The sequence below is a fragment of the Phyllobates terribilis genome, unplaced genomic scaffold, assembly GCF_046119375.1.
Source record: "Phyllobates terribilis strain yellow unplaced genomic scaffold, ASM4611937v1 Scaffold_4__5_contigs__length_816908805, whole genome shotgun sequence".
NCBI classification, from domain to species: Eukaryota; Metazoa; Chordata; class Amphibia; order Anura; family Dendrobatidae; genus Phyllobates; species Phyllobates terribilis.
The window spans coordinates 408,993,181-409,017,506 of record NW_027362764.1 but is presented as its reverse complement, the minus strand read 5'-3'; the positions used below and the strand labels follow the sequence as shown (position 1 = coordinate 409,017,506).

At 40.6% G+C, this 24,326-nt stretch overlaps 1 protein-coding gene across 1 annotated transcript in view; it reads left to right on the top strand.

The window, feature by feature from the left end:
* The window catches only part of CTNNAL1 (catenin alpha like 1), a 250,875-nt gene that overhangs the window by 126,133 nt on the left and 100,416 nt on the right, over positions 1-24,326 (top strand). Inside the window, exons 2-6 of the mRNA XM_073678608.1 lie at positions 4,978-5,167; positions 14,362-14,549; positions 17,888-18,007; positions 20,268-20,357; positions 23,454-23,624. Of these exons, the coding sequence (XP_073534709.1) occupies positions 4,978-5,167; positions 14,362-14,549; positions 17,888-18,007; positions 20,268-20,357; positions 23,454-23,624 (759 nt within the window). The remainder of the gene's footprint in view (positions 1-4,977; positions 5,168-14,361; positions 14,550-17,887; positions 18,008-20,267; positions 20,358-23,453; positions 23,625-24,326) is intronic.

The following is a 24,326-nucleotide window of genomic DNA, read 5'->3' as shown; positions in this document are numbered from 1 at the left end:
GTTTTGTCTTGGGAAGTAATCACCATAGAATTAATATGGCCAATGCATTGTTACAGTGACAGAAACATGTCCTACAGTAGAATATTCGGACTGGTGCCTGTGAGTATGTGTAGTAGGAAGCTTTGCTGCTGTAACCTGGAGATACCTATAACGTGTACTGTCATGGAGGAAAAAACGGTAGACCGCAGTGTAAGTGACCTCTTACCTCAGCACACCTGATATTTCCAATATTATATTAGAAAGATATGGTGGACAGCAGTGTGAGCAGCCTCTTCTTACCTCAGCACCCCTGGTATCTTAAGTATTAGATGAGTTAGACAGGGTGGACAGCAGTGTGAGCAGTCTCTTCTTTCCTCAGCACCCCTGGTATCTCCAATATTGGATCAGAGTATCCCCTCAGAGCACATCAATCCTACACATGAAGGAAGAAGACTGAGCTTCCACTGCTCGCTGTCACCTGTCCTATTAACATTCTAGGACAGGTGGTCTTATCAGTGCAACAAGATGAAGGTCATTTTAACTCTACAGTGATTTCCTGCTCTAGACAAAACAATTGTGATTTGAAAATTAAAAGTAAAGTATTTGGGAATGTATTTATTTTATATTTATTTATTAGATGAATAGGTGAGTATAGTTTGTTTTGTTACTTTAGAAGATATGCTGTTTTTCCTTTTTGTTTAATGGCCATTAATGAAAGCAACAAAATACGGTATGAATTATTGAGGTCAATAATTTGTGCCAACTTAATGCTAGAAATATTAAACTCTTGTGTATGTCAGTAAGTTGGGGTGATTGAGTGAAAATACTGAAATCTGATCAATAACTTATTGAAACAATGTGTGTGGACATTTACCTTGTTTTTCCATTAGTAAAATTTTGGAATTTGGAAGTGCAAATAGGTTGATTCACGCATTAAGTATGCTGGGAAGACTGTACACACCTTTCCTTATGGCATTAAAATTCCTGACATTTTTGTGACTAGAAGACTGCTTTATATGCTGTGTGTACACAGTACGTAGGCTGGTGGCGAGACAATGCCGAAATGGAAAAGAAAATATTTGCTGTTGTATGGCCTTTGAAAATATTTTTGCCAATGCAGACAGCCGTTCTTTTTAACTACACTTTGATGTAATGCTGTTAGTCTTACATTGCGAAAACTTGGATTGTGCTGATATTGTAAATGTCACCTATATTCTTCAAATTGATTCTTTTTTTTTTCTTGTGTGTTTAATCAGTGGATGCTCCTAACTGGTTATCTACAGTGCCTTGTGAAAGTATTTGGCCCCCTTGAACTTTTCTACCTTTTGCCACATTTCTAGCTTCAAACATAAAGATATAAAATTCTAATTTTTTGGGGAAGAATCAACAACAAGTGAGACACAATCGTGAAGTGGAACGAAATTTATTGGATATTTTAAACTTTTTTAACAAATTAAAAACTGAAAAGTGGGGCGAGCAATATTATTTGGCCCCTTTACTTTCAGTGCAGCAAACTCACTCCAGAAGTTCAGTGAGGATCTCTGAATGATCCAATGTTGTCCTAAATGACTGATAATGATCAATAGAATCCACCTGTGTGTAATCAAGTCTCCGTATAAATGCACCTGCTCTGTGATAGTCTCAGGGTTCTGTTTCAAGTGCAGAGAGCATCATGAAGACCAAGGAACACACCAGGCAGGTCCGAGATACTGTTGTGGCGAAGTTTAAAACCGGATTTGGATACAAAAAGATTTCCCAAGTTTTAAACCTCTCAAGGAGCACTGTGCAAGCGATCATATTGAAATGGAAGGAGTATCAGACCACTGCAAATCTACCAAGACCCGGCCGTTCCTCTAAACTTTCATCTCGAACAAGAAGACTGATCAGAGATGCAGCCAAAAGGCCCATGACCACTCTGGATGAACTGCAGAGATCTACAGCTGAGGTTGGGAGAGTCTGTCCATAGGACAACAATCAGTCGTACACTGCACAAATCTGGCCTTTATGGAAGAGTGGCAAGATAAAGCCATTTCTCACAGATATCCATAAAAAGTCTTGTTTGAAGTTTGCCACAAGCCACCTGGGAGACACACCAAACATGTGGAATAAGGTGCTGTGGTCAGATGAAACCAAAATCAAACTTTGGCCACAATGCAAAATGATATGTTTGGCTTAAAAGCAACACAGCTCATCACCCTCAAAACACCATCCCCACTGTCAAACATGGTGGTGGCAGCATCATGGTTTGGGCAAGCTTTTCTTCAGCAGGGACTGGGAACATGGTTAAAATTGATGGGAAGATGGACGGAGCCAAATACAGGACTATTCTGGAAGAAAACCTGTTGGAGTCTGCAAAAGACCTGGGACTGGGAAGGAGATTTATCTTCCAACAAGACAATGATCCCAAACATAAAGCAAAACCTACAATGGAATGGTTCAAAAATAAACGTATCCAGGTGTTAGAATGGCCAAGTCAAAGTCCAGACCTGAATCCAATCGATAATCTGTGGAAAGAGCTGAAAACTGATATTCACAAACGCTCTTCATCCAACCTCAATGAGCTCGAGCTGTTTTGAAAGATAGAATGGGCAAGAATTTCAGCTTCTCGATGTGCAAAACTGCTAGAGACATACCCCAAGCGACTTGCAGCTGTAATCGCAGCAAAAGGTGGCGCTACAAAGTATTAACTCAAGGGGGCCAAATAATATTGCACACCCTACTTTTCAGTTTTTAATTTTTTAAAAAAGTTTAAAATATCCAATAAATTTCGTTCCACTTCACGATTGTGTCCCACTTGTTGATTCTTCCCCAAAAAATTAGAATTTTATATCTTTATGTTTGAAGCCAGAAATGTGGCAAAAGGTAGAAAAGTTCAAGGGGGCCAAATACTTTCACAAGGCACTATATTTAATCTTCAGCTTTAGCTTTTGATATAATGGTTGTCCCGTGGTCTCTTAATTTCTGATCCTGCCTTGACAGTCAAAATTTGCTAGGAAATGAGACGGAACCGGAATGAAGAGACCAATTGGAATCCAGTAAGAGCCAAGAATGGATCGCTGACATGTGATTCACTTCTGTTCTTTTCCTTTTTAAACCATTTTGAACCCTTTGAAAAAAAATCTTTCATTTTATAGCTGTTATATTCAAGAGAGAAGTACTAAATTATGAAGCATTCTGCACTAATAATGTTGAATATTTTGAATTTCATTGTATTTAGCTTTCTTATTTATGTACATTTTTTCCAAGCACGTATGAAACAATAATACAACAACATTTAGGGTTAGGTGAGAAAGGGGAGATGAGCACCATACCTTTTTTGGAAACATGTTGATCAATGGAGTGTGTGCACCGTTAGGCTAAAGTATTACGCTTTATATACATAAAACTAGAATAAGTGTAAACCGTACAGTCAACAAGTTCCGGAGTATGTCACGGTCATAGAATGTATATTTATATTTCAGCTTGCCTACGAGCTGAGGATTTGGAAAGTTTTGAAACCTAAGAAGTTCTTTGTAAAATGTATTATCTGAAAAGTTCTAGTTCTTAATCTCCATGGGGCCAGAGCTGTGATTACACGTGCACATGCTACATACTCAAGGTTCAAATTCATGTGCTAAACTCCTATTCTTTTGAATGATTGTTTTGTTGTGATGTTTTCTTTAGATCTCCCAATGAAAGTCAAAGGGGTAAATCATTTTTTTATTTTTTTTTTAATGCTGCGTATTTTCGGAAAAAAAAATGCCAGTAACCTATTTTTACTTAATAGGTGCGGAAAATCTTCAACATTAAAAACTCACCAGAAATCTCATTTTGGGAACGTAGCCTTTAAGACCAAGTTTCATTTTTTTCCACCCCTCATTCAGCGACTGAAACATGACAATTCTGACATTCCAATTCCTTTTTCAGAGTTTATCATATGGTTTATATAACTTTATAATTTGATGGTTCTTTTTTAGACACTACAATGCCAAATGTTTATTTTTTTGTTACAAAAAAAAAAAAAAAGAGAAATTATAAAGTGATTTAGGTGGGAGATTTTAAACTTTTTTATGTATTTTTTTTTTTTTTTTTAATAGTCTCCCTAGGAGACATGGACTTGTGTTCATTTGATTGCTTACACTTTGTACTACAATACAATAGTATTGCAGTATGTAGCAAAATCGCAGTTCTCCTATGAAGCCCAGCCTGTGTCTGAGTGTCACAGAAGAACTAATGGTAGTTGCAGTTGCGGGGGCCTTCAGCAGGCACTGGGCTGACATGGAACCCCGTGATTGCATTAATGGGGCTTGATGGGAGCCAGTGGGCGCACGCATCGGTAATGATGTCATTTAAATGTCGCTGTCAGAAATTGACAGCGACATTTAAATAGTTAAATTGCTTCGATTGGTGCCAGCTCCTGAGACGAGACTTTACTTGGCGAACTTTGACAAAACTGTACATCTTTGGTCATTAAGCAGTTAATGCACAAAAGTAATAATCCAGAAATAAAACACATTTATGCCATAAATGTACTGAGCCACAGAATAACACCTTATTTGCGCAGTATAGTGAACGGCATAAAATTTTAAATGTAATAAAACAATGTCAGATTTTTTTTCTTTTTTTTCCCCTAATGCCGTCCCATTATGAGTCAATAAAAGTTTTTTAATAACTTATGTATACACCAATATGTTGTCATTGATGAATACAACTCATCCCACTAAATAAAAGGCCTCATATACTTGCGTTGACCGAAAAATAAAAACGTTACAGCTCTTAGAATGTGACGGAGGAAAAAAAAAACAGCATGGTTTGTCACTTGATATATTGATGTGTGTACAGATGATCACTGTAATGATTTACTTTGATATTATATAGTGCGGTATTAAAAAAACACATGTCCATCAGGTTCAAGATGCGTTAGATTTCTTATCCGAAGCGCTAAAAAACTGATGGTAATGTCATTCTCAGAAGTGTTGTCAAGACTGCTAATGTCAACCCTATGTTGTCTCTTCTTAGATAACAACACTCATTAACCACAAAGAAAAACCAAAGAAATCAGAGAAGACATTGCAGGCCATCCAGCGAGTGGGTCAAGCCGTAAACCAGGCAGTCGGGAGGTTTGTGACTGTAGGAGAGACTATAGCGAATGAGAACCGAGAGCTGAAAGAGGAAATGGGCTTAGCCTGCAGCGAAGCAAAGCGAGCTGGTAAGTGGCAGCTATACCTGTATCTTACACATCTTCATTACTGATCTGCCAAGCTATTTTTTTACCTGGGTACATCCAAAAGACTTGTTGGATCATTTACTTCTGTCATACACTGCATGTTTTTTGTCTTGGGATCTAGGTAAATCATTAAGTTAGAGGTCTATTAGCTTTTATTTGTTACCCAGCACCCTGGGAGTGCGCCTGATTGAGCCTGTATAAAAGCTGTAGAAACGTGTCCGGCGCTGCAGAGGATGAGGGTCATAGTTCATTACCGAGGACAGCTTGGTACTGCCCTTGAAATGAGCGTAGTCAGTTTCTTTGAAACCAGTAGGTAACAAGCCAGCACAGTTTTGGGTATAACTGGGTAAGTAGTCGAATTTTACCATCATACATGATATCCTCAAACTGAGCAGAAGTCTAGTAACATAGGAATGGCTGTCAGAAGCGGGGTAAGACTGTTCCTTAATTCATTTACAGCGTGACAGTTATACAATGTGATAATCTGGTAGACAGGATCAGAATATACAGTACATAACCAGGCCATCAGGGGATACTGTTGAACACCTGGCTCAGATTTTTTTTATTATTATTATGCTTGTGTTTGTGTGAATAGTGTGTGACAGAGTCCTTAAACACGTCAGTGTGTCCGGTACATGTGGTGACCGTTTCCACAAGTACTGGAGACAGTGACAAACGTAGACCCATTCAAATGAATGGGTCTGCGGACATATCAGTGTGTTTCCACGGACTGCGTGATCCACACGTAGACATGTCAGTTTTTGACTGGCAGCACGGATCACAAGGACCCATTCAAGTCAATGGGTCAGTGTAAACACGTACTGCACATGGATGCAATCCGTGGGACACATACCGGCGCTTGGGAATCAGCGGTACAGTCAGCGCTGTTCCCAAGCGCCGGGTGCTGAACACTGCACTCATCGTTGTCCCCTGCCAGGGCTATGATCAGCACCAGCAGGGGATAATGATGAGAGTTGTAGTCTGCTCCCACTGTCTCCACCTGTAAAAATAAGAATAAAATAAAACAATCCATATACTCACCTGTCCTAAGTGTCCCCTGCTGTAATCCATGTGACCGCTCATGCTAGGGAGAATGACTCGTGCAGCAAGCAGGCCCCGGAGCTGCACTCAGCAAGTGGTGTCCTGTCACTCGCTGAGCTCAGTGCAGTTGTGGGGCTCAGCGAGTCATTCTCCTTGGCGTGAGCAGTCGCATGGATTACAGCAGTGGGACACTTAGGACTGGTGAGTATATGGATTTTTTAATTTTATTCTTATTTTTACAGGTGTAGAAACCGGGAGCAGACTACAACTCTCATCATTAACCCCTGCTGGTGCTGATCGCAGTGTCGGCAGGGGACAATGATGAGGGCAGTGTTCAGCACCCGGCGCTTGGGAACAGTGTAAACTGTACCGCTGATTCCCAGGCGCCGGTACGTGTGCTCCTGATGCGGCACACATGTGCCTCACAGGTACACACGGACACGGATATCTCAGGTACTGTTTTTTCCGGTACCGGAAATATCAGGACGTGTGAAAGAGCCCTAGTATACACATACATAGATATCAAAATTTAGAGGGAAAAAAATCCTGAAGCTGCATAAAACACTTTTTTTTTTTGCTTAAACACTTGATTTCAACAATTTTTGTGACACTACAGTCACTATAATTCATGATTAGTCAATTGAAAGGGCATTAAACAACAGGAGATTAAGCACATCCTGAAATTTGTTTTTATTGGAAAAATAGATATGTAATAGTGCGTCATACAGCAGATAATCTGGAAAAGTCAAATCTGAGCCGAATAAACAGCGGGATGTGAAAGTTGCAATGCATGGGTATTATTAAGACTAGGATCACTCTAGCTTTAGAAGTCCTGTTTTTTTAGGAACAGAAAAATGCAACTCCTACTAGAAATGGGTCCATGCTATGATGAACATAAACTGCACCATTAACTATAATTGGGTCCGCTTGGTATCTGTTCTGGTGGACATCACTTTACCAAAATCAAAAATAGAGCAACATGCCTATTAACTGAAAAAAGATGTTGGAATTTGCAATGTAGTCGCCTAACAAAGGCTTCTAGTCATTATAGCTGTTTAAAGCATGTGCCAGGTATTAAAGGAAAGTATTCTCTCCTAAAATGTGCTATTTATATCAACTTTATATGTTAAAAATGAAGTTAACCCATCTCCTCCCACTCCCTGCACAGTGACAAATGCACATGTTGTGGAGCATGACCATAACACTTTCCCATAGAAGTCAATGAACCCTTCTCCAGATCATTACCGGCTCTGAAGCAAATCTCTGATCTGCTGTGCGGAGTAGTGGGGGGGGGTACTTCAGGCAAAATGGTTGCTGCAAGAATTATGTGCTAATTATATAAAATAAAAATACTTAACCGTTTCTGGTTTACATTTGTAAAAGAAATGAAGGTAATTAATTCCTTTTTATTAGGCGAAGCTCTGTAGGTAGATATGTGTCTGTGTATCTATACCGGCTGTGCCTTTCAGTAGTAGATGACTGGGTCACCCTGTATATCCTTTTATGCCATTATCTTTGTACATCCAAGGATAAATGCCCTCGTAATCTTTTATTCATGTCTTTACTAAACATTTGTCATCGTTGAGCATTTGTTTTGTATGACTTTATTAGAGAGTCTTTCCTTCATTACTTGTGTAAATAAATTCCCAGTAACGGCAAACAGTTCTCTATGCGCCAATATTTATTCCTTGTACATCGTTCATTACTAATACAGCAGCTAAGATGTGGCTTTGCTGATAATTCTAAGACAAACAGCTGCTGTATTCTGCATGAATTACATTTCAGCATTTCTGGCTTCTAGAAGCTGGATGGTGGGGTGGCCGGGTGGCCTATTCTTTGTGACCTGCACTGCAGTCAAGTTATCTTGCCAAACAGCGAATCCCATTGTTCTATTTACACGCTGAAATTGATGACACATCCGAATTTACAATAGTACTTCGACTTTAATATGCTGCATACGGGCACTGAAATGATGACATTTGAAGCACTTTTATATCTGCTAACATCCAATAGGTTGAAAAACTATTTAAGGCTTTTTTAAAGGGAAAAAAAATGAAACTACCAGAACCAAAATAAGATCATAAATACAGTATAATAAATTTCCCAAATAATGCCCCTATATGGTGCTTAAAATTAATATGTAATAATATTATGCTTATATAGCGCCATCATAATCCGCCACACTTTACAGACATTATCACTGTCTCCATTGGGGCTCACAATATAAATTCCCTATCAGTATGTCTTTGGAGTATGGGAGGAAACCAGAGAAAACCCACACAAACACAGGGAGAACATAAAAACTCCTTGCAGATGTTGTTTGTGGTGGGATTTGAACTCAGGACCCCAGCGACGCAAAGTAACCGTGCTAACCAATGAGCCACCGTGCTGTCATGTAGTGCTTATGTACTAGTGAGGCAGTACCAAAATAAGATCACCATGTACTGCCCAGGGAAGAGCTCTGCTCAGTTCCTACATAGCAGAATTAGACTCTACTAAGGGACCCTAATGAAGAAGACCGCAGGGCGCATACTCCTTTTGCCCCCACTATAATCTGCCTAAGTCCTGCTGATTGTGACATAATTTTGTTCCTCCTCTGTCTATTGGTTATAGCTCATACATGTCAAACTCTGGCCCGTGGGCCAAATCTTGCCAGCAGGGTGGTTATATTTGGTTCGCGACTCCAGAACCGCCACCCCTATGTGGGCCCATTATTCTGTATGGAGGACTATGTGGGGCCCATTATTCTGTAATGAGGACTATGTGAGGCCAATTATTTTGTATGGAGGACTATGTGGGGCCCATTATTCTGTATGGAGGACTATGTGGGGTCCATTATTCTGTATGGAGGACTATGTTGGGCCCATTATTGTGTATGGAGGACTATGTGGGGCCCATTATTGTGTATGGAGGGCTATATGGTGCCCATTATTCTGTAATGAGGACTATGTGAGGCCCATTATTTTGTATGGAGGACTATGTGGGGCCCATTATTTTGTTGGAGGACTATGTGGGGCCCATTATTCTGTATGGAGGACTCTGTAGGTCCCATTATACTGTATACTGGTTGGCATGCGACTTTGTCCAAGTTTTTCATTTTGGCCCTCTGTGTGTTTTGAGTTTGACATCCCTGATATAGATCCATAATCACATTTGTCCGTGCCCTGAAGACTTTGTGTAACCAGGCTACGTATTTCTCTTTTTTTTATTATTACCACCATCTGGATGTTATTACATATTACAAGAAATCTGCCCATTTCTTCCTCTGAACATGACCCTGTTGAGCAGAACATTTTCTGGCCCCAGTAATTTCCTTATTCCCATGTGGTCCCTCAGCTGAAGTGTTGCATGCAGAACTGTGATGGAGGCCGATTAATCCAAATTTCTTGTACATTAGAAAAGCCCTGGAATCAGACTGCTGCATTCCCCTCATAACTTTGAGGTCTGCTGATTTCTTTGGCTCATGTTCACTTTCTCTCATCAACGGCAAGCAGACTGTCAGTCAGGATTTCATTCAATAACAATCCCTTTTTCCGCTTCTGGGCTATTTCAAAGCCTCCCCGTGCTTCAGTGGCCTCAGGGTGGGTTGTGTTTCCAGGCTTCTTGCCAGGAATGGTCATATTTTGTGGATTACATTGTTTTGGCTCATTTTCTTTGTGACAGTATGACGAGCAGGGATTTGTGACGCGATGTGTTTCGTGTGTTTGTCAGTTCTACATGTTCCACAAGCTAACCTTTAGTAAGCACAGGTATCTCAATGCCACTCAACCCCAATAGGCAGCTGGCTCTAGGGCTTCTCCGTACACCCACTCATTACATGGTTCTTGTCAGAAGCTATGCAGAAAAGGAATACAGTCTCTGTTGATTCCCTGTGCATATAATAAAGCATAATTTAAATTTACCATAGGTGGGCATTAAGCAGGCTGTAGACAATCCCCCCTCCATAGTGAGCCTGACCACTCTGTCTTCAGCTTATCTTCCCTGAGGACAAAAGGTCCCCTCCACAATGGCAGATGTAGGCAGCCACTACACACTTTAGATCAGGTTTGCACTACTTTTTTGGTCCGAGGGCCCCAATGTCAGACTGATCCAATTCTAAGGGTTGCAATAAAACGTAAAAGGTTATTACTATATGAGAGATTTATGGCATCATTAAATATGTGTCATAAATGTATGGTAGGTGCCGGTTCCACTTCCAGGACTCCAACCTTCCTGTAAATGGACAAGCCCTTCTCTGTTCACTCTCTAGAAAGGTAGAGACCATGTGACGCGCCCCCTGGGCCAGTGCTGTTTGGGTGATACCCGGAGCCGGATCAGATGGGGGTTGTAGTCTCCGAGTGGCGGCGACCCGGTCCGTGCCCAGGGTGTCAAACTCAGTGTGTGGCAGTCTTGATAGATGTTATTGATGTTCTTAGTGTCGACTACGCCACCCGTTGATTTGCGGTCAAAAGGCTGCCGCTGCAGAAGGGTCCGCTGAGGCTGGTGGTATGTGTGCAGCTGTGGTAGTATAACCCCCAACGGGAGGGGTATAGCCTCAGGGGGTCAGATGTAGAGGATGGTGGTTGTGAAGGTGCAGGATGATCAAGCAAGAAGACTCAGAGTCGGGCTGTGCAGTTCAGGGGTTTTTTACTTACGGGTGTTCTTATGGTCACTCTGGCCTGAAGCGACCACCCGAGCCGTGCTGCGTCCACCAGGTCCTGGACTCGGCCAACCCCCAAGCAATTCTGGAGCGTGGTCCTGCGCTCCTTTCTGACTGTCCTTTCTACTGGCCGTTCCCACCAGGGATCCACTTATGTCCGGCTCCCTCGGGTCTCTTGTTGGTCAAGCCTCCTCTGGGCTCCCTGACCCTATGCTTGGTATGCCTTTCCAGTGGATTTGGTGAGGGTCGTGGCAGATCCTGCCCACGACATCCGGTTCCTGGCTAAGGTGTGCTTTTCTCTCTGCCAGCTTGGGATCCGGTACCCTGGGTGCCAACCCTTCACCCTGCTGTTTGTATTCTGGGGTCTTGGGGTGCCTTCTTCTTCTCTCTGGGTCCTTCTGACTCCTCTCTCTCTCTCAGACTTGGCCTTGGAGCTAGGCCCAGCCGGAACCACAACTCCCTGTCAGCCCTTCTGGCTGAGCTTCTCTGCTCTGCTCCTCAGGCTAAACTCTGACAGACTGACCCTGATCTAAGATGGTGCCCACCTTATATACTCCCTCTATGTGTGAGCTCAGGTGACCAGCACCCAATGAGCTCCTATCTTTACCCAGACTACTCCCCCTATCTGCCCCTACACTACTGGGATGTTCCACCCCCCTCCCACTCCAGCCAGGGACAGACGCAGTCGTACCTGCACATATACTGGTGGGAGTACCGTCGTTCTGTCCCCCGGAAATGGGATGTATGTAGTGCATGCAGCCTACTAGCTCAGTTCCACACTCCATCCTTACCCGGGAGTGGAATACCACACCTCTGGCTTGAGGTGTAATACCCCTGTAGCAGCCGAGTCCTCAGGGTGCTACACATGCATGGGGCCCTCTCCATATTAAATTACTTTCTACTCCAACTACTACTTAAGTAAAACAATAATGAACATGGCGCACAAATACATTGCCGACTCTACTCCTCACTGGAGTGCCACTCTGGTCAGGAGACCCCTATTCTGCAGATATACGAGGACCCCGAAGATGGCCACACAGTGCTACATTAGTGCATACCCATCCCTGCTTCCACACTACATACCACTCTTCTTCTCTGTGACATGGACAATACATATGAGCAGGCAGCAGTCCTAGACAAGCAGGCCTGTGACCAGATGGTTGGGAGGCCTTATACAAGATAATCATTGTGCACCCCTGCAGTAGTAGACAGTGAGCTGTCATTTTTCTAATGTGTGCGACCATTTTTAGGCTGGTGCTACACCGAAACAGTCTCACTTCATTTAAAAGGCTGTTATATCGCTATCTGTTAGCATGCAAGGAGCAGTTTCAAAGTTTTTAACACTGGACTCCCCTTTAGTGTCCTTTAGGAAACGTCTTCCTATGGACAGGTACACCATGGTGATTTGGTAGGCACTAAGATCAGTAAGAGACCTCAGCTTAACTGACCACCAGTGTTGTCTGAATCGATTCTGGTTGGTAAACCCTCTAGATGCTGCGGGCAATAGTGATTTTTAGATAGACTTTTAGACCGTTGATGGGAGCGAGCTCTTTCACCTCATTACCCTCCTCTCCTCCCTGTGCCTAGCTTGCGGGGTGCTGATGATGGCTATGGCAACCAAAGGTCAAGTACTGGCCTTGTGATCTGCTAACGTCGGTGGACTATTATCCTTTACCATTAGTAGGTTCTAATAGGCTGTAAGTGTAAAACTGACAGGCCTAATACATAAGTATTAGTTTATCATAATCACCGACATCAGCCTACTTAATATTTGCTATTAAAAATGCATTTTTTTACGTAAAAAACAAAAATAAGAAAATATTTCTGTATGGATTCTGGAGATGTCTTTCTCCCATTGTTTGGAATTCTGTAGTCGCTTTCAGTCTGCATGATAATGACATACTGTAGATCCTTCAGGGGAAGTTGACCTTGACTGAAGATGTGTAGATGACAGGATGAATTAAACCCCCAACCTCTGAAATCTCCTACCTATGAAGGAGTACAGGTTAATGCTGGATAAGTATATAAGTATTTTAGGTTAACGTTCATAAAAATGGTGAATATTCGATAAAATATTCATGGTACAGATATTGTTGCTCTTTAATTATTTACAAGAAATAAATACAAGATATAAAATGTATAATACAAGTGCAGCAAATGTTAATATACGTATTGCCTTTCCATGGCGTAAGGCCCTACACAAGGAGATGTGTCTGCGCACTGACAGTTCAGGGATGTCGAACTGCAGTTTTTCACGCTGCTGTGTGCGAGTTAAAAAGAAGCGTCTAATACACACAACTCTGCTGGAAACTAATAGGCTGAAGCTTCCTAGAGAGAGATCCTTTCACTTTACTCTGCGGAAACGGAAACTCTGTGTTATTAACAAGAAAACTAGCAGACAGCATAGAATATACAAGGAGAAATGGCCTCATCAAAGCTCACATACAAAGCAAAATATCTACACTTAGGATGTATGGTGTATAGATAAAGATATTGCCACTGAAATGGCTCACTGGGTTTGAAAAATGTACTTTTTTTTTCAAAATGATGCACGTTCTTATACCTCTAATAAAATAGGGATACTTTTTCTCTTTTTCCCAACTCTGGTCTTATGATGATTCAGCCTCCGCTTTTAGACAGGGAATGAATGAAGAGGTGTCTGCTCATATAAATTACAGAAACGTTATAACGTAACAATTTAGGTGAAATAAATGGGGATATTGCGCTAGTCATGACTTTTGGCTATCATACGTAATGTTAAGTAGTGTAAAGGCACGCATAAGCAGACTAACATCGGTTGAGCCCCTGATAGTCTAATGTGTATGGGGCCCTGACTGATGTTCTTGCATGTGCTATTTTATTTTGCTCTCTAGGGTATGTTCACACAATAAGTATTTGCTGCCTTTTTGGTTGTTTTTTTACCATGCAGTTTTGTCAGAGGTTTCCCAGTGTCGGCAAAGTGAATGAGATTTCTGAACTGTCGTGAAGATTTTGCGTATTTTTTTCCTTGCAGATTTGAAGCAGTTTCAAATCTGCATCATGTCCATTCTTATGGCATTTTTCACCTATTTTAATGAATGGGGAAAAAACACAGCAAAAAAGCACATGTTTTATGCTGCGTTTTTCCTGTCAACACTTCAGTATTTGCAGTAGAAATGTCTGCAGCTAATACTTAAAGGTCTGCATGCACCCTAAGAGATAGCACAGGAGCACTCAGCAGAGCGAGCACTCGTGTGTATGGGAGAGACATTCGACATAGCTGCTAACCAAACAATCGGCTGTTCCATCATTTGGCTTTAATTAGAACGAATAGCAGTACCGAAGACTAAGCACACTATATGTAGTGAATAAATACGTCTAATAAACGGCACAATTACAAGAGTCATTGCAAATGTCTTTATACATCTACTGTATATGCTGGTATTTTTATTCTTCACTGTGCATGTGATCTAATGAAAATTGAATTTGCAATCCTAAATGTCTTTTCTTTTTCCAGGGGAAACTATAGCACAATTGACTGATATGAACATTGGGGAACATCATGACCCTGATGGGCGAGTAACCATTTTTACTGATAAGACTGGTGTGGTAAAAGCTGCTAGACTTCTGCTTTCTTCAGTTACGAAGGTGCTGGTGTTGGCAGACAGGATCGTCGTTAAACAAATTATCACTTCCCGAAACAAGGTACTTAAGTTTCTTTTAATGGGCACAATCCATTTGCAGAAGAAAGATGTGTTTGTGCAGTTTTATCGATGACATCAGATTACATTTTTTCTGTGTAAACAAGCAATCATGCAATTATCTTTTTAGATTAGTGATGGGGCTTCCATGTTGGGCATTTTAAATTATAATGTTTCATTATGAAGAATATTAGCGCAACATTAGAGCTTTTTATTTATTTAAAGTCCTTGCCCAGTGTATAGATTACAACTTGAACTTTTATAATGCTGCATTCTGAAATCATTGTGATTCACCATTACTCTTGCCACTTAATGTGAGGGGGGGGGGGGTACAATCAGAAACCACCCATTCCGTTATTTGGAAAGTGGCTTCAAATGGTGATGATAGGCATGACATCTCTAAGCCATCTATCATAACTTTGACATGTTTATTCAACTGGTTGTATAAAAAGAAAGAAAGAGGTCCTTCTACGGTTACTGTCCAATATCCACTTTGGATATCTGACCATAGAGCATCAGTAATAGATGGAGAAACCTGGCATTAAGTTCTTTCTTATACAACAGTGCCATCATAGAAAAATTCAGCATTTATCACCCACTCCTGGTTTTGGCTCCCACTCCTGAGAAAAAATACTGACCGAATACTGACCAAATACTGATAGTGGGGCTGAAGAGAAAATTCAGACGTCCGTCCAAATCGGTCTGAAATCGGACCACAATGCACTGACATTCTGCGGGCCTCCCAACCTGAGTGTGACAGCTTTATATATTTCTATGAAGCTATCACGCTCGGGTCGGTGTACATGGCGGTTTGATCTTGGACCGATTTGTATGGACGTCTGAAAAACATCCTCACCCGAGTATGGCTGTGGTGCTGTTTTTAACGTTACATTAACACTGAATGAATGTCAATCATCCAACAAACATGAAAATGGTAGTTCTTCAGGTAAAGTGATCTTTTCTGCTGCACAAAAATCATCATTTTTTGGTAGCCCATCATCCTGTGTAAACAGGACTTGTACTGCCAAGAACAATAGTATCCTACATGCAATGAGCGATCATCGTTGGAGTGGTCGGGCTGTGTAAACAGGCTATTATATGACTGCTGATCAGCAAACCAGTTGCTGATCGGGAGTCGTTTTGTGCTGCCGCTCACGTCTTGTAAACTAAACTTAATTTTGGATAACCCGAGATAAGACGCAAGTCATGTATATTCTTTTTTCTCATCTGTAATTTCATTTACTAGAACCCAGTTTACGGCAGCCTAGAGCCACTTGCTGTTTCATTGAGCGCTGAACGCAGGGATATCCCTTGTAATACACGGACATCACCCAGCTGGACTATTGATTGCAGCTGTTGGATATGTGAGTGCGGATCACAGAAACCTTGTTCCTGCAGATTGGATACTACTTTATTACTAAATTCTATTGATTCAGAGCTGCATTGATGCTTGTACTGGATTTCCAGTGACCCCCAAGACATCAGAAAACATTGTTAAACTCTTTGCTATAATCTGTGGAAGCTGTAAGAGATTAATCACTACTTCAACATCAACCAATGACATTATATGTGTTCTGGAATGACCGAAAGTTCTTAAAGGGAACCTGCCATGTTGAAAATGGTATCTGATCTGCAGGCAGGATGTTATAGAGCAGGAGGAGCAGATCAGATTTATTATACATGTTTGTAGCAAAAGTTTCAGAAAACCTTGTATTTCATTGTTTGAAACCTCTGGTGTTTGTGTTCATATGAGTCCAGTGGGAAGTCTTGTTCAGTGATTGACAGTCTTCCCTGTATGACTGTGCATGCGGAGATAGCTGTCAATCACTTGTAAGACCGCCCACTGGACTCGTATGCATAGATACACCAGAGATTTTGATGAAAAAAATACAACTTATAATCTTGTCCAACAAACCTGTGTATTATTTTGCTCATTTAGCACCTGAAAGATGTCATATGATAAAAGCATTTCTTCTGAAGCTCCTGTCTACTACACAAAAGTTTGCTGTTTGCAATCAATTTTCAGGGCACTTAGAATGTTTCGGATCTGCGTTTTGTCAGGGTTTGGTCAGTGTGTCAGTTTTTTACCATCAGAATTTCAGCAGTGATTTTTACTTATGGATAAATAAATTACAAACCTTCCCTTCAGTGCAATGTTAATCGTGGACATCATACAGCTTGTAGACTGACGTCATCTGTGTGCTGTCCGTAATTTTCATTGAGTTTTATTGGTACGTTTCATCCATGACTCGGAACAAAATCTGACATGTCTCCATGACTTTTGCGTGGGTAAGCGGTTTGCATAAAAACACCGGCATGTGAGCAGCCTCTTGTACTATAATGGGTACATGCTTAATCTGAGATTTTCATGGACGTCTGAACGTCTTAAAAGTATTGTAAATTAGCAATATAGTAAGATATCCTATGCAATGCACTGGATGGTGACCGATATCCGTACAACAGTCGAATGCAATGACTGGTTATTTGCTGTATTACCGTATGTTTGTTATGTGTGTGAGATTTCCCATTGCATTTACAGACTTTAGATGAATACATAGTGAGAAGCAGAGTATATATAACATGCTTTTCTCTTTTGGCAGCCCATTGTCTATTAAATGCCAAGGGATTGTAATTGACCTCTTAGTCTCTAAACCAATATTAAATTTAATGAGTAGCAAAAAGTAAAGTAAAGACCACAAAAACTTTAGAAGACCAATGTGATTTTTTACAATACTGGCATTATATGTGGCTAGTATTATTCTTTATTGGTCGTTGTATCACAGAGCACAATATGGAGTTGTTTTTTTTTTTTCTTTTTTATATTTTGTAGTCTGCACATAAAAAACCCTATAGTTCCATGTTAAAATGTGTACGTTTATAAGAAAAAATTGCAGTCACTATGCCCGAATCCATGTGATAGGGATTGTAAATATGATTGTATGCTTGAGCCCTTAAGCCCCTTTTATTTTATTCTGTTACTTTTGCTTAGAGGGTTTTTAGTACAAGAACCTTTTGACCTGAGTTTCCCCACTGGGATCACAAAGCAAATCACTCCACAACATCCTTCAGATATTCTAGATCACGTGTAACCCTGACAAAGATCATTAATCCATCCCGGTAATTGAGTATAGTAATACATTTCCCTACCTGACAATGGATAAAAATGTATCACTCTAGTGTAAATGATTGTGTTTTGTTAGCACGCATTTTATCACCCAAAAAATAGACATAATAAAATTATTTTGTAAAACCTTTGTGTCTAGAAGCTTTGGCAGGTAACATATTGTAGGAATGTGGACTGCTTTGGTACAAAATAAATGAATAAATCTGTTTTTCTTCCAGGTTCTTGCAACTATGGAGTATCTTGAGAAAGTGAGCAGCTTTCAAGAATTTGTTCAGATATTTAGTCAGTTTGGGAATGAAATGGTGGAGTTCGCTCACCTTACTGGAGACCGGCAAAATGTATGTAAAACAGTTTGCACTTGACCTGGGGTAGAAACTAAGAACAATTAGAGACTATTGCATTTCAGACAAATATAGAATTACAATAACCAACAGTGCTAAACACGTACCATTTCTGCACGGTGGCATTACCATTATGCTTAACCTGCTATAACGTGCCTTAATTTTTTCTGCGCCATTAAACATGGTAGAAGCATAGAAAACAGTGCCAACTCTTATTAAACATAGAACATGTTAGAACAGTGAACTGAATGGTGGTTTCACTATACCTGTACCTCAGAGCCATAGAGGAACATATAATGTCATGATCGGCTTACCAAGCTAATGGTTTTGTATTGTTATTAACAATATTCATTAGAGCCTTAAGTGTTCTCCACAATGTGCACTAATAACATTTCTATTACATATTACATGAATGACTATTTGGTGGGATCCAATCTCTGTGGCTTTGCCCATCAGATGTTAAAGGGAACCTGGCACCAAGAATCTCCAATATAAAGTACAGCCACCATTTCTAATGCCTATTTTACAGTATTCTAGTAAGTTGTTTGTCTGTCCCCAATCCCCGCTGCATAGCTCAAAAAGACGGTCCGGTTCGGTCCGATGGGCATCTCTGGTCTTGATCTGGCGACTCTTCTCTCCCTACAATTGCCATCCTCCTTCACTGCTTCATGTGGATGAGACATCCTACGTCATCCACAAAGTGTCCTCCAATCGTGCTAATGGGTAGGCGTACTTCTGTCTGCCTTGTTGAGGGCAGAGCAAAGTACTGTAACGTGCGTGCTCCGGGAAAGAGCGCCAATGACCGGAAGTAAAGCCGGCGCATTCTCACTATAGTACTTTGCGCTGTCCTGTTGGCAGGTAGTACCTGGTTGCCACCTACATAGGGCTAAGAGCCTCTGACAACATACACCAGTCCATTTATTCTTTCTATGCAAATACTAATGTACAAGCACGTTCTATAGTAGCTATTTCACTGATTGATATCCATCTATTATAAGGGAACTATGATACTCCGTCATGCACTTTAATATTGTATTACAATCTATCTTTTTGTTTGTTGGCTCTTCATGTGGGAAAGCTATATGCTGTCTAACTACCTGACCGCTTTAATAGCAAATAACATTCTTCTCTGATATGCACATGCACTTTGAATGTATCCATCCATATAATGGTTAGATTTTGTAACGGTGGCGGATACTATGCATTGACAGTTCTTATTTGGTTTTTCTATGCTATCTATAATGGTGCATTTGAAAACGATACTGGACTGGCACTCTTTGCGTCCCTTACACAAGTCATGTTTTTAAATTGATTGATTGTTAGTCATTGTATTAAGATATTTTCAATAAAAATATATTGTTGTATATCCCTGCCCAGGTGTTCACTTCTGCTTTCTTGGCCCCCTTGGTTGAGGATTTCGCTGAGTAGCATTGTTTGGTTTATAATCATCAAAACTGCCTAATTCTTGGACAACTTAGACCAGACAATTTTAGAAGCCCCCCTTTTGTGCTGTGTGGCCACCAGGAGGCCTGAAGGAATATGCTGGAGCAATGGTTCATGAATCTGGTGTAGGAGTGCGGTTCCAGGCTTCTCCCTGCAGTGACACTAGAGCTTTCCCCCCATTATTACTCCAGACTCCTATGTCTGGTATATTTGTTAGGGCTACAAGTAGCCAAACAGCACCACAGCTTTTGGCTATCAGGAGTAAAGACCTGTTGCTGGAAGCTGACACATCTGCTTTAAAATGACCTGTATGTGCTCCGTTTTAGTGAACATCTAGAACGATAGAAAATCTTTTCTTAGAAATTTGTTTTGTGCGCGTCCTCTCTTATTACTCCTGAGAGGGCAAATGAATTGACAACTGGGAGGGGTTATCATTTCCCTTGTCAGTGACACATGTCTCTATTCACTGCCTGAAACTGCTCAATCAGCCTGCTAGTGTAGGAAACCCCTATCAACAAGGAGAATGGAAACACTCAGTTGCTATTTTCATAGATTTCCAAGAGGAGTAACTTGGGAACAACACAATGCAAAGCTCGTAGAAATAATGCACTCATTTTGTTTTATGGTGAATTCAAATATTCACTGAAACACAATGGCAGAAGGACTGTCGGGTACATGTATTATACTACTCTATAACATATGCAATAGTATACAGAGCTGTTTCTGTACAGTAGCGGCAGCTTTAAGAATGGTTTATTGTAATTATTGTGAAAATATTCTCAAGACAAAAACATGTTGTCAATATTTTTTTAAGGACTTGAAAAGCGAGAAGAAAAAAGCAAGTATGGCGGCTGCCAGGGCGGTGCTAGAGAAATGTACGATGATGCTGCTCACAGCTTCCAAGGTAAGATGGCTGCATTTATCCACCACGCTCTCTAGAGGCGAGTATTGTTACACAAGATATCGCAAATAATAAAAAACAGGACATGGTTATTTTTTCTACATCAAAGAAAAAACAGATTACAATATAGAAGTGAGTTACATACCAGATAGTAACTATACATAGGTTATGTATACAATTCTATCTCCACGTTTTGCCCAAAGTAGATAGCAGTGTGTAATTTTTTTGGATCTTTGCATGTCATGTAGTAATCATTCTGTAAAGTGGGGCTTCATTTAACAGCTTTTATAGAGATTAAGTCTACCTTTAGGCATTGGCTCAGTTGCTGTATCATCAGACTCCCCACCCTTTTTTATATTGTACAATTTCTGCCATGAATGCCAAGTCTGTGTATAAGAGACCCTATGGCTGCATATTAGTAAGAATGCTTAAAGGGAACCTGACAGCAAATTCTATCTGTCTGCTTCACAGGCAGTATGAGTCCGAGTCTAGGCCCTTCATTTCAGCCAGGTTTCAGAGAGAACTTATATTTAAAAGCTGTCTGGATACCATGCTGCTCAGGTGATTAGTCGAAGAGGCTGGCCCATGGTGGGTTCTCCCCACCAAGCTCCTTTTGAGTGACTGGCCTCTCCCTAGATGTATGTATAAAGAGAGACTAGGCTCTCAGACAGGACAGGGTAAAGCCTCTGAGGTCTGAAGCCTTGGAATAGTCAACTGAGCAGCATGGTCCATGGACGGCTCTTAAAATGTATGTTTTCTCTGAAATGCCACAAATTTTCAGTATAAGGGTATATGTGCACAGTCATTTGCAGGTGGATTATGCATGGAAACTGCCTTATAAAGCACTAAAAAAATAATTAAAATATGACCAGCAAGTTGTTTTTACATTGCTGTGCGCATGTTCTATCTTTTGCAACTTCTTTTAATCACTTTAGGCTTTGAAATTATTGTTTTCTGGCGGTAGACAACCTCAACACATGCGGGGATTGCCTGTTTGTTCACAGGGAGACAACCATATTAGCCGAGTATGCCGAAGATACTCAGATAAGACTAAGCATGCTCGTATAACACGTTATCCGAGCACGTTCGTTCAACGCTATTTGAAATCCATTCTTCAGTCGGTTACCGCTTGGAAGCTGTCACTGTCTCATATTAAAAAAAATTAAAATAGATGTCGGCAGCAAAGCTGCCACAGAAACGATGAGAAAGATGCTGAAGGAAAAACACTGCTGGCATTTCCCTGAACTTGCTCAGTTATTTCAGATAGGGTAACCAAACTGACTAATATAAATAAGCCCTTTCAAAAACCTATACTTAAATAAAAAAAAGTTTCTCCAAAAGAAATTGTGTAGTAATATTCACATATAAGTTACCTGATGGCACAGGTATTGGGGACCTATCTTCCCCTAATGTTTTCCTGGTGTCCGCCCTATCTGGCCTCGGAAGTTTGCACCCTTAAATCTAATGCAACTGGCACGCCCCGCTCACCCTCACCCTATTATACCATAGATACTACATTAATACCAGATATTTAACAGACTATTTGTATATAGAATACATAATGCTGTAACTGATCTCCAGCCTCTATGGTAAGGGTGTGGGCTGTACAACCTGGTGTGTTTTAATTAGATGCCCAGGCTAAGGTTACCTTAATTGCCAAACATAATAAATATATACAGCATGTGTCCTGACTAATGTCCAGCATTTATCTGGGTCCCATGCTGTCATTTTCCTGAAATGTCTTCTGCTTTATAAACTATGCAGGTACTTTGACATCTAAAAGATGCCCTATGCACATACCTTCAATCATACCGGCCTGAAGTGAGCGAGCCAGACTGTGATTCATTCCTGCTCGTGCTTCAGGCAGCATAAGACAGCTGTCAGGTTCACTTTAGATGATATTTTTTTCTCAGTTGGACAACCCCTTTCCATATCCTTACCCCACTCAGGAACCTCTAGAGAGAGAGGGCACCTAGCTCAACCACTTTTTCTTGGTTTCTCATTCATTTTATTGACTGGTTTTGAACACTACATTTCCAAGAAAATGTATTTTATAAGTCATATCAAGAGTTGTTCCATTGAGGGCTCATTCAGGCGTCCGATTATCTTGCGTATGAAAAAATTGGACTGATTGTTCTGATCAGAGTGTGGTACGAGTGTCATCTGATTTTCTCGTATGTGGGGGAAAAAAAAATAATTTTCTCCACCTTCTTCTTCCAGTTCATGAAAATCAGATTTGCAGTCCGATTTTTTTCCACGGACCCATTGACTTGCATTGCAGATTTTGATCAAACCCTCTGATCAAAATTGGACATATCTCCATGATTTCCCTCAGTTATTAGTGCTATCCCTGGAAATCACAGATAGCACTCATACGTAATGTGTGTAGGTCGATGTATATCTATATATCTATCTCTATATCGACCTACACACATTACGTATGAATACATACAGTGTATAATGAATTCACTAACTTTTGGCAGCGCTTAAGGGCAGGCAGAAGCAGCAGTTAATTGATTAAATGTGAAGATTTATTTTAGGTTCCTAAATCTTCCAGAATAAACAGCCGTGTCTTGGCCCAAAATAAACAAAACGGTCCATATACCTTCCATGGGTTTCTCAGATGCCGTCAGCCTCTTGCTTAGTTGATCAGTGTTTCCACCTCTACATCCAGACACCAAATGCGGCAGCTGAACTGCCTTAAATAGCCCGTTCCAAGCCCTGGAGTTAAGGCCATGGCCAATCCCACCCGGCTCTATAGCCATTCCTAAAACCCGAACCCAAAATCTGGGCCTTGGTGACATATACCTCTTGGAAAGGCTGTTGTTAATCGGTTAATGCGACTACTGGACTCCTAAGCAGAGAAGAACAGGGATTCCAATCAGTTACAACAACTTAATTCAGAAAAGAAATAGACATGAAGTAATGAAAAAAAAAATACTTAAAGAAAATCATATGAAAAACACTTAATTTAACAATTAACTATTTTGTTTCTCGTTCTCTTAGAATACATTTCTTAGCAACTCACTATTTAAATAAAAGCTCTTTTCACACTAAGGTTACCTATAACTTGAACTCGTCCAATCTATTTCTCCTCAGACTTGTCTAAGGCATCCTGATTGTGAGTCAGCACGGATCAATAAAGAAGGAGTCTTCCAAAGAATGAGAGTGGCATTAGAGCAGGTCATTGAAATTGTTACCGACACACGACCTAATGGTGAACCTGAAATTGCACCGTGCAGTATCTACACAGGAATTAGAGAATTTAAGGTGAGAAAATGTCATTTAAGAAATAAAAAATTTTGAACGCTGAAAGTTAGAATTTACAAATCCATTCACAAAATTAGTAAGACCTTGATGTTATTAAAGAGGCAACACTAAACTAATAAATGAGTTAATGAATTATTGTGCTAGTCAGATTTTTTTACGTACATTTTTACCTTTAGAGCAATTGCATTTCTATATTCAGGTAATGGAAACCAGTTTCCCTTCTATGTGTCACTTTTTCAGTATCTTCTCAGCGGTTCATGACATCTACTGCTGCTTGTCCTGTTAAAAACTGAGCAGAAGTCTGTTGTGAGTTCCATAGGAGCTAGCTGGAAAATTGATGCCAACGTGGCTGTAACTTTGTCATTCGTTATTTTGAAGTGGCATTATGGTTAATTTTTCTACTCTTTACTATTGTGCTTGTTCTAGGACTACTGGGTTTGCTTCAACATACTTTTTAATAGTAGCTTTTTATGTCCCCTCCACGTATAGGAACGCATTTTCAAGAGTGAGGTTCACACATCCGGATGTCAATGCTCAGAAGAGTAATCCTGTAGTAGAAGAACACGGCACTCATGAGTAGTGGCGCACAAGTAGGGGCCCAACACGTAGTAATAAATGGAGAAAAACTTGGCACTCTTAGAGTTGTGATTCAAGAAGATTTATCCGTTAATGCAATCCACAGTGAAATAATGTTTCAGTCAA